The following is a 17500-nucleotide window of genomic DNA, read 5'->3' as shown; positions in this document are numbered from 1 at the left end:
ATAATAATAACATTGTCTTATCGGTCCTGTGATTTTATTGTATTTTCTTGGTCCTGATAAGTCAAATTCGGAAGAAAAGTGTCTTAATTATGCGTACTCAACCTGAAATTAATATTGACTTTTACTTATTTATCTGTTCCTATTCTCAAAACTTATTTGGTAGTTTTATTTTCTTCAAGTGCCTATGGTTTTAATAGCCAGTATTGTACCCTGAAAATGATATGCATTTCCCATTTTTCTGATGTGAAAATTTTTTTTTCTAAAATTCTTGATTACCTCTCCATTTATCTAAAACAATATTCTTATAAAATCTGTCCATATCAGCCTTGATTCCATTCACAAAATGAGATAGTTTCTCCTCTTCGTTCTTGGAAAAAAAGAATATCATTTTCTTTTAAAGTAAAACTAGAAAGTAGAAAGTTAATCATCTCTGCCCTCTGAACTTTGACATTCGAGAGTGTATTGAACTCAGAAAGCAGAAATGTTCTGCCTCTCATATTAAGGCAAAGAATTGCCCGACAAAATTTATGAATGCTCCATTGAAGTGGCTGGTTTCAATTCGACTGAGACCAGCTATTCCCCCCCCCCCCCCCTTTCTCTCTCTCTCTCTCTCTCTCTCTCTCTCTCTCTCTCTCTCTCACACACACACACACACACACACACAGGTTATTTTTGTATCTGATAGTCACCAATAAGATCGGAAAGATTCTCTCTCTCTCTCTCTCTCTCTCTCTCTCTCTCTCTCTCTCTCTCTCTCTCTCTCTCTCAGCTTATTTTTGTATCATGACAGCCACCAGTAAGTTCGGAAAGATTCTCTCTCTCTCTCTCTCTCACACTCACACACACACACACACACACACACACACACAGACAGGTTATTTTTGTATCTGACAGTCACCAATGAGTTCGGTAAATTTCTCTCTCTCTCTCTCTCTCTCTCACAGGTTATTTTTGTATCATGACAGCCACCAATAAGTTCGGAAAGATTCTCTCTCTCTCTCTCTCTCTCTCTCTCTCTCTCTCTCTCTCTCTCTCTCTCTCTCTCTCTCTCTCTCTCTCACACACAGACAGGTTATTTTTGTTTCTGACAGTCACCAATAAGTTCAGAAAGATTCTCTCTCTCTCTCTCTCTCTCTCTCTCTCTCTCTCTCTCTCTCTCTCTCTCTCTCTCTCTCTCCTGAAAAGTTGATTAAATCTTTTCATATCATTTTTACCTTTTGAATTGATAATGGCTTTTCATGACTTGCATCGTCTAGTATGAATTTGATTTCATATATTATAAAATGCTATGTACCTGTTCCCATATATAACTCCTAAGGCCCTTATGCACACTTCTGTGAGGGCTAGTAGTGAGAGAGGCTGTCCTCGGGCTCGACGACAGCAAGTCTAAACTTTGAATTTATTGCCCGTAGACTTTCCATGTTTCACTGAAAATATATCCACGGAAAAATGTACATTTGCATTTAGTTTTTATTGTAACTAGATATGACCACCAGATAAAATGATAAAATATACCTATGATTAATCATGTTAAAGTTTCATGCGTTGTACCTAGTTATATGAAATTATATTTATAGTAACGATTAATTTTTAATGTACTTTTTTTCTTTATTTCGCCTTGAAAATAACAATCATAACTAGTTATGAAAACCAGATTAAATTTATCAATAACTGATCATGTTAAAGTTTCAGGGGCTGTACCTAGTTATATAAAATTGTAACTATAATAACAGGTAATGTTTTAGTATAAGTCAGTAACGATTTCGACGTAGCAATAACAATAATAACTGCAAACAATCTAAAAACTGATTTACTTCTTATTATCATTATAACAACACGTAATTTTTTTAGTATATATCTCTCACGATTTCGACTTAGCAATAACAGTTATAACTGAACAATCTAAAAACTTAATTACATTTTATAATAATAATAATAATAATAATAATAATAATAATAATAATAACAGGCAATTTGTTAAAGTATGTCTGTCACGATTTAAGCAGTAACAACAATAACTTTAAATAATAATAAAAAAAACGAATTAAGTCTTACGCCTTATATGCAGTTTCAACCCCAGGTCAGTTTGACACCAAACGCTGGTAATCGATATTTAATTCACCTTCTATTATTTGTTAGCATTTTATTCACTGACCTGTTGATGACGAAGTTTCGGACTGCACAAACATGATTCTTTGACATTCGGGTACAATAATCCATCTTTAATGAGGAGAGAGATTATTATTCTCTTATATTAATAATTTAGATAAGTAAGAGTTTAAATAATTATTACTCTTAATAATTAGATTAATAATTTACGAATCAACACTTGGTTTAAAATTCGCATCTTGCCCAAAATTCATATTCGTAATGTCTCACCCGTCTCATTCGTCTTATAATTAATAATTTAAAAATAATTGAAATAATTTATAATCATAATTTAAATTAATAATTTAAAAAGCAAAATTTGGTATCAGATCCTTTTCTTGTACGAAAATTGTATTTTTAATGCCTTAAATAATCTAAAATTCAAAATTTGGTACTTCTTTTCTTGTTCCAAATCCGTCATTCATCCTCTTCGCCTTCTACAGGACAACAAGAGAAGAGCGAGTATTGTTCGGTGCAGTTGATAATTGAAAAAAAAATTTAAATCATTAATAATATTAATAATTTATAAAATAACATTTGATAGAAAACTCGTTTCTTGTCCCACAATCGTATTCTTGATCTTTCATTGTCTTCTTCTTCTTCTTCTTCTTCTTCTTCTGCAGGACGAAAAGAGAAGAACGCTTATTTTTATCCGCCTCTGTTAACAATTTAAAAAATTGATAATTTAAATAATTATATTAATAATAACTTTCATAATTTACAACTGAATATTTGGTATAACGTATTTTCTTGCCCCAACATTATATTGTTAATGCCTCATCCGTCTCATAATCAAAATTTGGTATGAAATTCTTGTATACCAAATAATCTATAATCATAATTTAAATAATTTAAAAAGCAAAATTTGGTATCAGATTCTTTTCTTGTACCAAATATAATCTATAATCATAATTGAAATTAATAATTTAAAACGCAAAATTTGTTATAGAGTTCGTTTCTTGATCTTTCATTCGTCTTACTTCTCCTTCTTCGCCTTATGCAGGACGAACAAGTCTACCTGGTGAAGCAAACCGACGGAGGATGTTCGTCGTCGGTCTTCCGCCTCTCTCTCGTCCTCGGGGGCCTCCTCCTACTACTGGGGATAGTCGCCTTCATCGTCGCCGCCTGCGCCGCCCGGAAGACCACGCTCATCAGCCAAGTAAGGGAATCCCCAAGGGTCTTTTCCTTTACCTTTCTGTTTTATCTTTTTCGTATTTTGTCCTGTTAGCTTTTAGTTTGCGTGATTGCTAATGTTTATGCTATTATGTATTTGTGTATTGAATTTCCCTTGGTGTATATATAATTATATATATTTGTATATGTATGTATATATGTATATATATACATATATATATTTATAAATATATATTTATTATATATAAATATATTTATATATAAATATCTATATATAAATTATATAAAATATAAATGAGTACATTTTATATATACATATATATAAATTATAAAATGTATGTAAATACATTTTATTTACATGTATAAATTATGAAATATATATAAATGCATTTTATATATATATATATATATATATATATATATATATATATCTATATATAAATATACATATATAAATATATATATATAAATATATATATATATATATATATATATATATATATATATATATATATATAAATATATAAAATATATATAAATATATATATATTATATATATATATATATATATATATATATATATATATATATATATATATATATATATATATATATATATATATATATATATATATATATATATATATATACACATATACATCAACTTCACGACTCATACTGTGGTTCCATGCATAAATTTCAGTTAATAACAGGACCACACTTAAACAGGACGGTATCTAACGGAGATTTTATTCAAAGAACGTCACAAGCTTTCAAGGACTTTCCTGTCCTCATTCTTCTGGCTACTATATAGTAGCCAGACGAATGAGGACAGGAAAGTCCTTGAAAGCTTGTAACTTTCTTTGAATAAAATCTCAATTAGATACCATCCTGTATATATATATATATATATATATATATATATATATATATATATATATATATATATATATATATATATATATATGTATGTATGTATGTATGTATGTATGTATGTATGTATATATATATATATATATATATATATATATATATATATATATATATATATATATATATATATATATATATATATATAAAATATAGTGTAGGAGGTATTGCCATCTTTCCTTTCCTTTATAACGTCCATGGCATAAAAAAGAAAACTTCCAATCGTTTGTGTCTCTTCCTGTTCAAAGCCATCATTTTCTCCATTTACATCGAGAAAACGGGACAGTCAAAAAGATACGACTTGCATTTGGTGAAACATTTGCTTGACAAAATATAAAGCAATATTACCAAAGGAATTCCAAAATCATTTTTCTTTCTCCAATCATAACCCATAATTTCGTTTATCGCATTTTGTCCGTCGCGAGTTTCGAAAGAAATGCGGTTTATTTCGCAAGAAATACTGTTTATATTAAAATAAATACGATTTATTTCGAAACAAATGCGGTTTCTTTCAAAAGATGTATGGTTTGTTTCAAGAGATGTATGGTCTATTTAAAAAGAAACACGGTTGATTTCAAAAGAAATAGTTTATTTCGAAAGAAGTACTGTTTCTTTCGAAAGAAATAGGGTTGATTTCGAAAGAAATGTCGGTTATTTCAAAGGATGTATGGTTTGTTTCAAAAGATGTATGACCTATTTAAAAAGAAATACGGTTTATTTCGAAAGAAATACGGTTGATCTCAAAAGTAATACAGTTTATTGTGAAAGAAATACGGTTCCTTTTCGAAAGAAGTACGGTTTATTCCAAAAGGTGTACGGTTTGTTTCAAAAGATGTAATTTGTTTAAAAAGAAGTACGGTTGATTTCGAAAGAAATATGGTTGATTTCAAAAGAAATACGATTGATTTCAAAAGAAATAGTTTATTTCGAAAGAAGTACGGTTGATTTAGAAAGAAATACGGTTTGTTTAAAAAGGTACATGATTTGTTTAAAAAGAAATATGGTTTATTTCGAAAGAAATATGGTTGATTTCGAAAGCAATAGTTCCTTTGGAAGAAATACGGCTTATTTCGAAAGAAATACAGTTTATTTATAATTATGTACGGTTTATTTTCTTAAGAAATACCTTCTATTTCAAAATATGTACTGTTTATTTAGAAAGATGTACGGTTTATTCCAAAGGAAATGCGATTCATTTCGAAAGAATACTGTTTATTTCAAAATAAATCGACTTATTTCAAAAGATGTACGGTTTGTTTCAAAAGAAATGCGGTTTATTTCAAAAGAAATATGTTTTTTTTTTAGAAAGACATTCTGGCGTTTTTTATCGAAAGAAATACGGTTTCTTTCGAAAAATATACAATGTATTTCGAAAGAAATACACTTGATTTCGAAAGAAGTATGTTTGGGTTCGAAAGAAATACAGTTGATTCGAAAGATATGCGGTTTCTCTGGAAAGAAATGCGGTCTATTTCAAAAGATGTACGGTTTATTTTTAAAAAATACGGGTTATTTTGTAAAAAATACACGGTTTGTTTCTAAATAAATACAGTATGTTTTAAAAGAAATACCGTTTATTTCAAAAGATATTCGGTTTATTTCAAAAGATGTACGGTTTATTTCAAAAGAAATACTGCTTATTTCGAAAGAAATACTGTTTATTTCAAAAGAAACACTTTTTTTTTCAAAAGATGTACGGTTTATTTCTTAATATGTACAATTTGTTTCAACTGATGTACGGTTCATTTTAAAAGATGTACGGTTTATTTAAAAAAAAACACGGTTTATTTCGAAAACATTCTGCTGACGAAATACGGCCACATTTGCCTGCCACAAATGACGCAGATGCCTCGTCCAAAGGGAGAATGTTTTTTTTATTTATTTTTGCTTGTCTCGGGGCCATTGCTGATCACTAAACTTTAAGCGGTGATTCACCCGGGGACAAGCTTTATGCGCGCGCGCGGGCGTGGAGTTCTCTTCATACTCCATGACACAGACCACAACAATGTTGATTAACACAAACAGTTAACACAAACAACAAGCGACAAGAACTCTTGATTTCCCCAAAGCACGACTGTTCTGTTTTGGTTGTGACAGCAATCATCTGCTGTGTTAGTTTTTCATGTGTATGACTTCTGAAAACTAAATGGAAAGGAGGTTGTATTCATTATATATATATATATATATATATATATATATATATATATATATATATATATATATAAATATATGTGTGTGTACATATATATATATATATATATATATATATATATATATATATATATGTACATAATATATATATTTATATATATACATAAATACATATATCATACACACACACACACACACACACACACACACACACACACACACATATATATATATATATATATATATATATATATATATATATATATATATATATATATAATCTGTTAGCAGGATATCTCAAGACAGTACGGATGTAATTTGGTGAAACTTGACAAGTGTACTCATTAATTAACGTTATCGAGATTGTTAACTTTTGAGAGAAATCGGAACAAAATTGACCATTGTGTTACCCTGTAAATCATGTCAGCTCTTGGCAAATGGTCGCTAAACATACCTGTAGTAATTGGTACCCGACTGAGTTTTGTTTCCTAACTTGCCTGTTAGTAGAGCGATTAATGACCGACATTCCTCTCTCTCTCTCTCTCTCTCTCTCTCTCTCTCTCTCTCTCTCTCTCTCTCTCTCTCTCTCAACTTTCGCTACATTTTCTACTCTCTTGTGAACGCAACGCGACTATCCGTCTGCGTATTTTCCATTCTTAGACTTGTGCGTCCCAACATGTCAGCTTCTCTAAGAGAGTGTAGCGACATCTGGCAACTATATTATGGCCGATTGCCATAGCTTATGTCCTCTTTAGTTCGTCTTTAACCACTTTTTTACCTTGAAATATTTTTTTTTAATATCTGGTTGAGGTAAAAGGTCCTACCTGTCTGTAACATAACAAAATCTTTACACATTATATATATATATATATATATATATATATATATATATATATATTATATATATATATATATATATATATATATATATATATATATATATATATAATATATTTATATATACACGATATATATATAAGTAATACATAAATAAATAAAGCAGTTTTCAAGTAATATTCAATACCAGTATTTATATATTCATGTCATGGAATACATAATTCCCTGTCGTTATTTGCGATAACTTAATCTAGACGTTCTTTATTTTTAACTGAATTGTACAGTAGATTTATTTGGAGTATAATTTTATTGATTTTGATATAGAGTTTGCTTACATTTAAATATAGCAGAACATTTTCTACTGTTAAAGATATTCTTGTTTATTTATTTTTATTATTAATGCTACCCATTTGAGGGAAGGTATGATCTTACAGACCTTACAGTTCGTTCGGGTTGCCCCAGGTCCCTCAGTGTGAGGCACCTCTGATGTCCACCAGAGAATTGCTAATGCATCTTCCGGTATATTTTGCATCTTCCAATCTTGGATGGTCTGGGATGCATCTTAGATATTTGTCGAGCTTATTCTTAAACACATCTACGCTCACTCCTGTTATGTTCCACAGATGAGTTGGTAGCGCATTGAATAGACGTTGCATTATCGATGCTGGTGCGTGGTGGATTAATGTCCTGTGTGCTTTCCTTAATTTTCTTGGTATAGTTTTGGGCACTATTAATCTACCTCTGCTTGCTCTTTTTGATATTTTTAGCTCCATGATGTTTTCGGTAATTCCTTCTATCTGTTTTCATGCCTGGATTATCATGTAGCGCTCTCTTCTTCTTTCGAGACTATATAAATTTAAGAATTGTAGTCTTTCCCAGTAGTCAAGGTCCTTAACTTCTTCTATTCTAGCTGTAAATGACCTTTGTACACTATTTGTGCAATATCCTTTTGGTAGTGTGGGTACCATATTAAATTGCAATTTTCAAGTGGACTACGTACGTACTTTTTATAAAGCATAATCATGTGTTCGGCTTTTCTTGTTTTGAAGTGCCGGAACAACATTCCCATTTTTGCTTTGCATTTTGCCAATAGTATCGCTATTTGATCATTGCATAACATATTCCTATTCAACATCACACCAAGGTCTTTAACTGCTTCCTTATTTGTGATTGTCTCGTTATTAGGTCCTTTATATGCATATAGCATTCCTTCTTTATCACCATAGTTTATTGATTCAAATTTATCAGTTAAATACCATCCTATTTACCTCTGCCCATTTATATGTTTTGTTTAGGTCTCTTTGTAGCGAGTTCCTATCTTCATCACAAGTAATTTCTCTACTTATTCTTGTGTCATCGGCGAAACTTCTCACTACCGAGTCCTTAACATTACTGTCTATGTCTGCAATCATAATCACAAACAGCAATGCAGCTAACACTGTACCTTGTGGCACACCGGATATTACCGTAGCTTCATCCGATTTCTTGTCATTTGCAATCACTATCTGTTTTCTGTTTGCAAAAATTCTTTTATCCATCTTCCTACTTTGTCCACAATGTTATGTTTTCTAATTTTTTTCGCTAATATATTATGGTCTACCTTGTCAAAAGCTTTTGCAAAGTCTAGGTAAACCACATCTGTATCTTTTTCGATTATCATATTTTTATATATGCTTTCATGGTGGACTAACAGTTGGATTTGTGTACTTTTTCCGGGTACAAAACCATGTTGTCCTATATTAAACAAACTATTTTTCATTAAATGTTTCATTATATTTTTTTTCATTATCCTTTCATAAACTTTCATAATATGAGATGTCAGACTCACAGGCCTATAATTACTTGCCTCTAGTCTTGATCCACTTTTGAAAGTAGGGGTAATATATGCTAATTTATGCTCATCATAAATCTTGCTTGTATCTATACTTTGTCTTAATAATATTGCGAGCAGCTTTGCGATTGAATGAACCACTTTCTTTAACAAAATGGCAGGTACGCCGTCTGGTCCTGCTGCTGATCCATTTTTAATTTCATTAATAACCTACACAATGTCGGCTTCAGTAATATCTATGTCTGATAAATATTCACTATTTTCATCTCTTATTTCTGTATCATTATCTTCATTATCAATTCTAGGTGTAAATTCACTCTTATATCTTTCTGCTAATATGTTACATATATTCCTTTTTTTCATTCATTAATCACCCTTCAATTCTTAGAGGGCCTATTTCTACTCTTACTTTATTCATCTTTTTCACAAGAGTAAAAAATTTTGGGGTTTTGCTTGATATTTTGTAGGGTCTTTTCTTCTAGGTCCCTTTTTCATTTTCTTTTGACTGTATAATCTTTTGTTTTGCATTTTCTATCTTACTTTTTAGTTCCATCACTTTCCATGCATTCGTTTCTTTTGCAAGACCTTTTTTCCACTTCCTGATTTTCTGGAACAAGATCCTTCTGTCTCTTGGTATGCGTGACTGGTGTTTACTTTTCTTCTTCGGTATATATTTTTCCATTATATCCTCTAATATTTTATATAATATATCCGTATTTACCTGTATGTTATCACTTATGAATATGTTTTCCCATTCTTTGTTTAAATTCTTCATTTATTTTTTACCAGTTTATATTCTTACTATAGAAATTGTATTTTCCATATCCTTCCCATTTTTTCGCCTCTTGCTTATCTCTGTTTTCATGTGCTTTGGAACGGACTGTTAATTCTATGACATTATGGTCCGAAATACTCGTATTATACACTATTATTTCTTTAACATAGTTCACCTCGTTCACAAATACTAGGTCTAAAATATTATCCTTTCTTGTTGGCAGGTGATTTATTTGCTGAATGTTATGTTCTAGTAGCATTTATGAAAGCTTTTCAAATTGCCTCTTATCTTCTGCACTACTATTACTCTCTTTTTTATATGTATAAATACAACCACAGTCTCCTATTCATTCTTTCCATTACACGAAAGGAAAGTTAAAGTCTCCGGATAGGAGTATACTCCAGTCTTTGTGATTTCTACATATATCATCCAATTTGTCAATTATTATGTCAAACTCTTTAGCATTAGGGGGGTCTATATTACAATGTTCACTAATTTTTCAGATTCAAATTCCACCGCTATTAATTCACATTCTGTGTTACTGTATTTATCTCACAGATTTTTCCTTGATTGACGTCTCTCCCATATATCGCGGTTCCCCCTTGATTTCTATTTTTTCTGTCTGATCTATAAGTTTGGAAACCCTTTATCTGATCATCATTACCAGTCTCTTGGGAATACCAGGTTTCACTTATATTCATTATTTCTATTTTTTCATTTTGGGTTAGTTCTTCTAAGAACTCTATCTTTCTTTTTGAGTTACTCGAAACTAAACCCTGCGCATTCATCACTATGGTTTGCGTGTTATCTCCACTATCTAATATGGGTAATAATAAGGATTTTCCCACGTTTCTTTCCTTTCTGATATGTTGTTCCTTTCTTCATTTCCAGAAATTCGTACATTAAAAAATCCAAATTTTCCATTATATTTGATCTTCCATCTTCATATTTATTAATTTTGTGCGTATACCTGCATTTATCTCCATATCTGCACCATCCCCTAGCATCATAGATACATTGCTTGTTCCTTGCACTTTATCTAGGTGCTGATGCCTGATATCGTGGTGCTGACATTTCGTAATGTGTTGTTAGCTTGCTTTTTTCCTTCATCACATGTTCTTTGTTCCTTCGTTTATTTGCTTCATTTTTACCTTGATTTTTATATGAATTTGATTTTGATTTTTATTCTTCATGGCTACAGGATGCATATACCTACACTTTTTATTAAACTTACATCCATTTCCTTCTCTCCAGTTTTTACATATTTTTGGATGTAGATCGCTGCATTCCTCCTCATAGCCATCTCGATATGCACATTTGCCAGAGATCTCGTAATTGTGGCATATCTTGGGATGCTTGTAATAACATCTTTCACCAAACCTGCAATTCCCTCTTTTCAAAAGGGTGCATACTGTGTCTTTCTTTTCTTTTTTTTTCTTGCTCTTTCCCATCAGTATGAAGCTCCGGGTACAACCTCTTTGGGATTTTATTTTGATTTATCATGTCATAATTTGTTTGTTCATATGTATGCTGCTGTATTGCCTCATATGTAGAATCTATGAGTTTCTCTGCATCCATACTCTTATCCTGTTCTTTGTTTTCATTATTTTTTTCTATCTCTTCCTCTTCTTCCTCTCCTTCATCTTCTTCATCCTCCACAATTTGTACATTAAGTCTTGATTTAATAACCTTGTCTATCTATAGGAAAAGGAGAGGTTTTTGAAACCTCTTTATTTATGGAGAGAGAGAGAGAGAGAGAGAGAGAGAGATTCTCCGGCTTATCTCATTCTCTTGCTGGAGAGAGAGAGAGAGAGAGAGATAATAAGAGATTATCCGGCTTCACTGATTCTGAGAGAGAGAGAGAGAGATTCTCCGGCTTACCTCATTCCCTTGCTGCAGAGAGAGAGAGAGAGAGAGTAAGAGTAAGAGATTCTCCGGCTTCACTGATTCTCTTGCTGCAGAGAGAGAGAGAGAGAGAGAGAGAGAGAGAGAGATTCTCCGGCTTACCTCATTCTCTTGCTGCAGAGAGAGAGAGAGAGAGAGAGATATTCTCCGACCCATTTTATTTTCTTGCTGCAGAGAGAGAGACAGAGAGAGAGACAGAGAGAGAGAGAGAGAGAGAGAGAGATTCTCCGGCTTACCTCATTCTCTTGCTGCAGAGAGAGAGAGAGAGAGAGAGAGAGAGAGAGAGAGAGAGAGAGAGAGATTCTCCGACCCATTTTATTTTCTTGCTGCAGAGAGAGAGAGAGAGATTCTCCGGCTTACCTCATTCTCTTGCTGCAGAGAGAGAGAGAGAGAGAGAGAGAGAGAGAGAGAGAGAGAGAGAGAGAGAGAGAGAGATTCTCCGATTTTCTTGCTGCAGAGAGAGTGAGAGATTTTATCTCATTCTCTTGCTGGAGAGAGAGAGAAAGAGAGAGAGAGAGATCCATTTTTATTCTTTTTGCTGCAGAGAGAAAGAGAGAGAATTCTCCGAGATTTTATTCTCTTGCTGCAGAGAGAGAGAGAGAGAGAGAGAGAGATATATTTTATTGACCCATTTTATTTTCTTGCTGCAGAGAGAGAGAGAGAGAGAGAGAGAGAGAGAGAGAGAGAGAGAGAGAGCTATTCACCGGCTTATCTCTTTTTTTGCTGGAGAGAGAGAGAAAGAGAGAGAATTCTCCGATCCATTTTATTCTCTTGCTGCAGAGAGAGAGAGAGAGAGAGAGAGAGAGAGAGAGAGAGAGAGAGAGAGAGAGAGAGAGAGAGATATTCTCCGACCCATTTTATTTTCTTGCTGCAGAGAGAGAGAGAGAGAGAGAGAGAGAGAGAGAGAGAGAGAGAGAGAGAGAGAGAGAGAGAGAGAGAGAGAGCTATTCACCGGCTTATCTCATTTTTTTTGCTGGAGAGAGAGAGAAAGAGAGAGAATTCTCCGGCCCATTTTATTCTCTTGCTGCAGAGAGAGAGAGAGAGATATTCTCCAACCCATTTTGTTTTCTTGCTTCAGAGAGAGAGAGAGAGAGAGAGAGAGAGAGAGAGAGAGAGAGATTCTCCGACCCATTTTATTCTCTTGCTGCAGAGAGAGATTCTCTGGCTTATCTCATTCTCTTGCTGCAGAGAGAGAGAGAGAGAGTAAGAGTAAGAGATTCTCCGGCTTCACTGATTCTCTTGCTACAGAGAGAGAGAGAGAGCAATTCACCGACTTATCTCAGTTTTTGCTGGAGAGAGAGAGAGAAAGAGAGCATCCAACCAGTCAGCTTTAAGCGATGATCACAGCAATTAATATTGAATTGCTTAAAGATTAGAAGGTAAGAGAGATGAAAAATATAACTCCGATAATGGTCTCGAGAAATTATTTAGAGGCAGAGCTGGCTAAAAGTCCAAATAAAACTCTCTCTCTCTCTCTCTCTCTCTCTCTCTCTCTCTCTCTCTCTTTGTCGGCAGACCTAGTTAAGAGATGAGACAAAACTCTCTCTCTCTCTCTCTCTCTCTCTCTCTCTCTCTCTCTCTCTCTCTCTCTCTCTCTCTCTCTTTTTGTTGGCAGACCTAACTAATAGATGAGACAAAACTCTCTCTCTCTCTCTCTCTCTCTCTCTCTCTCTCTCTCTCTCTCTCTCTCTCTCTCACACACACACACACACACACACAAGAGCACTTTTCCGTGGTGAAAATAAACATCAAACGATTTTGTGACTCACCGTCAGTTTTTTTTTTTTTTTTTTTTTATTTATTTTTCCGCTTAATTCAAGTGCCTCACATAAGGAGAGTTTTTGTAACCTTCAGATTTGATTATTATTTTTCATATTTTTTGTTTCAATTTAAAATTGAATAACAGAATGAAAAATTGTTTGAGATAAGACGAGATATCCTCTCTCTTTGCTCTGTGGTGTAATTATGTTTTTCTTTTTTTTATAATTTAAAATCGATTATATCAAAGACATAACAAAATAAAAACTGTACGAGAGATCTTGAGATATTCTCCCTCATTTCTCTCAGGTGTAGAGAGACGATAAGCGAAGGTATCTCTGTTAAAACCAAGGTTTTAAAGTTGCGATTTCTGTGAAGAAAATTTTTATGGTGTTATTTTTTGTTTTAGTTTAAGATCGATTATATCAAAGGCATAACAGAATAAAAATTGTGTGAGGTAACACGAGATAGTCTTCTGTTTTTCTCTCAGATTTAAAAATTTTTATTCTGTTATGTCTTTGATATAATCGATTTACAATTAAAATAGAAAACAGGACAATTTTTTTTCGATTTAGAATTAAAATAGAAAATAGGACAAATTTTTTTTTTCTCATAAATCGCAATTTTTAAAATCTTATCGTCGAGCTGAGAGAAATGAGGGAGAATATCTCAAAATCTCTCGTATAGTTTTTATTTTGTTGTGTCTTTGATATAATCGATTTTAAATTAAAATAAAAAAATAGGAAAAAATTAATTTTTTCTCAGAAATCGCAACTTTTAAACGATGGTTTTAAAAGAGGTCCCTTCTCTCATCGTCTGAGACAAGGAAACTCTATGACAACCAGGTTTTAAAAATTGCGATTTCTGAGAAAACATTTTTTTCCTATTTTTATTTCTCAGTTTTAAATCGATTATATCAAAGACATAACAGAATAAAAATTGTTTTGAGATAACACGAGATAGTCTTCCTTTTTTCCCTCAGAAGTAAAGAGACGATAATAGAAGGTTATCTCCATTAAAACCAGGTTTTAAATTCTGCGATTTCCCAGAAAAAAATTCGCAAAGCAGGGACTCAAAGATTAAGCATCGTTTCCTTCAAAACGAGTAGGACCCCCTGGATGCAAGTCAAAGTCGAGATTCTTCTTCCATTCTTGTGAAAGACAGCAGCAGCGGCAGCAGCAGTTTCCAACTGTCTCCCTCGACTCCGTATTGTTTTTATTTTCTCAGGCGTGAAATTTTCCAAGGCGTTCGCCTAAACGTTGTCGGATGGCTTTTGCGAAATCCTTTAGGAGAGGAAAGATGACTGGGGTGTCTTAAATATTATAGATGGGGTTTTGTTATGTTTAGTTTAGTTTTCCCAAGATTATTCTACGTTTTCTGATTGTATGATAGTTGTATTGTCTTCTTAAGTGGGATCGTTTTAATGTCAGGAGATAACAAAAGTTTTTCTTTATAACGGCTCTCAGTTTTGGACTGCATTTCTTTTCTTGGTCATGTGTGTGATAACTCCATTCATATCTTTTGCCCTAATTTTCTTTTAGTTGTTAATACGCTCCCAGTATGTTGCTTCTTTTCTTAGATCTCGGCTCGGCATAATTATGAAAGTTGTCCTTGCAATTAGATTTTTGAAAAGGTTTGTAGGTCATGTATCCATCAAGGTATTTCGCAGATATTTAGTTTTCAATTTCATGCATGCGTCTGTATCAGACTGGTCATTATCTAAATTCTTAAAACAAAAAGAAAACTTTTTAGGTCAAGGTATCGCAAATATTTAATTTTTTCATCTCACACTTCCTTTTATATCGTAGTGGACATTATTTAAATTCTCAAATCGAGATAATTCACCCCTTCCTGATATTCTCATCGTTCCTCTTAGTGTTTCTGTTTCATTCATGTCGTATCTCTTCCACTTACACCACAAATTCTGTGATGGTTAATTCCTTTTTTTTTTTTTTATCTAACAACGTCAGTATTTAAAAAATCCCTGTTTCCTCCAGTAGGGAAGTAGAAAGCTTCTGTGAGAGAGAGAGAGAGAGAGAGAGAGAGAGAGAGAGAGAGAGAGAGAGAGAGGGAGAGGATTGTTCATTTATTCCAACGGTCTACTGATCTGGTCAGAGAGATTGTCGAGAATCGATTGTGGCGTATTTCTCCATCCACAGAGTTTATTAGAAGCTTATATAATGTTAGTTATTTATCATATGTTCACTCATGAAACGATAGTGGTTTTGTCGAAATAGCTGAATTTGCAAAATAGTAAATTAACGTGAAATTCCTATTTAAAACTTGCTTAGCTCTATGGACTCCCGAGGAAAGGAAAGCTCATAGAAAAAGAAAAAAATAATGCAAAAATAGCTTTCATTTTAAATATATGCGTACGTGTCTATTGTTCGTGTATGTAAGCGAAAGCTTATTTTTTTAATGGCTATTTTGTCAAGTACAAAAGCAGCAATGTATAATACGCACCATAAATTTAGCATGAAATATACCGTACCTGCATAACCAAATTAAAAACTCGTGGCATTGCTGTAATGCCCACAGATACGTTTATCAGAAGCAAAGGAAAACGCTTCTGACAAGTAAGTAGCTTTACATATTATATCGTGCCATACTTTCAGCAAAATGTCAGTCCACCAGAAATTATTTTCGAACGCTATTAACTCTCGTTCTGCAAAATCGTTCCCCTCTGGTGACCAGAATTATTCAGAATCCGGGAATTACACATTCAGTTTGAATGTGTTTTTGATTCGCTAACAGTGTCACGTGGAAATCGCAGGCTGAATCCAAAATGTAATCTTGATCGTATAGGCCCTTTGCGGTAATTGTCATGGTCTTGTCTTTAACAAAATTATAATAATACAAAAATAAATTGTAATTTTTGAAAAGAGAAAATAGGTGGTAAAGTTTATCAGAAAAAAAAGTATTGAAATTTTTTACTTCTTCATTAGTGGGATGCTGCATCGTCTTCGAAAACATCAAAGTGATTTCTGTGCGTTATATTTCTTTGTGGGTAATATTTTTTCAATGTTTGAATGCCTTTTCGATGGGAAGTCGCCTATATGGGCATTATGTTAAGTAAATTGTGTTAGTGAAAATATTGTACATAATAAACAATACACCTTTAGTGTTATTTTGTAATGCCCTCATTCAGATCTTCTAAAAATAAACCAACGAATTGAAGGTCGAATGAGGGACTCATGAATCGGAAAATGTTAAAACTTACGAAACAGCTCTAATTAATACACATTCAAATATTTACCGATAATTATTCGTAATTGGTAAGAGCTTTAATAATAATCAAAGAAAATTGTCTTTCCTAGGAGCGTCACTCTTTCTCTCTCTCTCCCCCCTCCCCCTCCTCTTCTCTCTCTTTCAATAACGAGTTCCCGGAACTGAGCGTATCTTAGTTTTGTTTTCTAAGCGAGGTTTATCATCATCATCTCTTCCCCCTATTCAGAATTCATGTCTCTGTCTCCGTGGGCGGTTTCCATTTCGAAGCTCCAAAGCTCAGCAAGTGTTAGTCTTCCCAGCATTATGGAAATTCAGATATCGCTCTTAAGTTGATGCTGCAACACTCGTCATCATTCATCAAAAAGGCTTCTTAAAACAGTGCTTGCGAAAAGAGGAACAGATGCTTTGAGCAATAAATTTTCCTTATAAATTACTTGTCCTTTAGTTTAGTTATTTGTACGTGGTAGCTTCACGTGTATCGGCCAGTGATAAAAGCAAATTAGTTACATTTTGCAGAGGCCTAAAGAAATTGAGAATAAGGAAATATAGGGAGACCGCTGAGCTTGACCGAAGCTATAGACTTACTGCTTTATAGAAAAAGGTTACAAGATTGGAAAAACAAAAGCAGAAAAAGTTTACAAGATTCAACAAACAAAAGCGGAAAAAAGGTTACAAGATTTGCAAAAACTAAATCAGAAAAAGGTTACAATATTGGACAAACAAAAGCGGTAAAAGGTTATAAGATTCACAAAAATAAAATCAGAAAAAGTTTCAGGATTGGAAAAACAACAGAGGAAAAAAGG

At 32.9% G+C, this 17500-nt stretch overlaps 1 protein-coding gene across 6 annotated transcripts in view; it reads left to right on the top strand.

The window, feature by feature from the left end:
* Window positions 1-17500, top strand: part of LOC136845301 (uncharacterized) — a 567827-nt gene that overhangs the window by 303024 nt on the left and 247303 nt on the right. For all 6 annotated transcript variants that reach the window (XR_010855139.1, XR_010855137.1, XR_010855138.1 and 3 more), the window contains one exon: window positions 3152-3307. Coding sequence is in view for 3 of the 6 variants with exons in the window: in XM_067115499.1 (XP_066971600.1) it covers window positions 3152-3307 (156 nt within the window). In the remaining 3 variants the exon portion in view is untranslated. The remainder of the gene's footprint in view (window positions 1-3151; window positions 3308-17500) is intronic.

The sequence above is a fragment of the Macrobrachium rosenbergii genome, chromosome 13 (assembly GCF_040412425.1).
Source record: "Macrobrachium rosenbergii isolate ZJJX-2024 chromosome 13, ASM4041242v1, whole genome shotgun sequence".
In the NCBI taxonomy this organism is placed as follows: domain Eukaryota; kingdom Metazoa; phylum Arthropoda; class Malacostraca; order Decapoda; family Palaemonidae; genus Macrobrachium; species Macrobrachium rosenbergii.
Note: the sequence above shows the minus strand (reverse complement) of the source record. Positions and strands in the feature narration are given on the sequence as shown.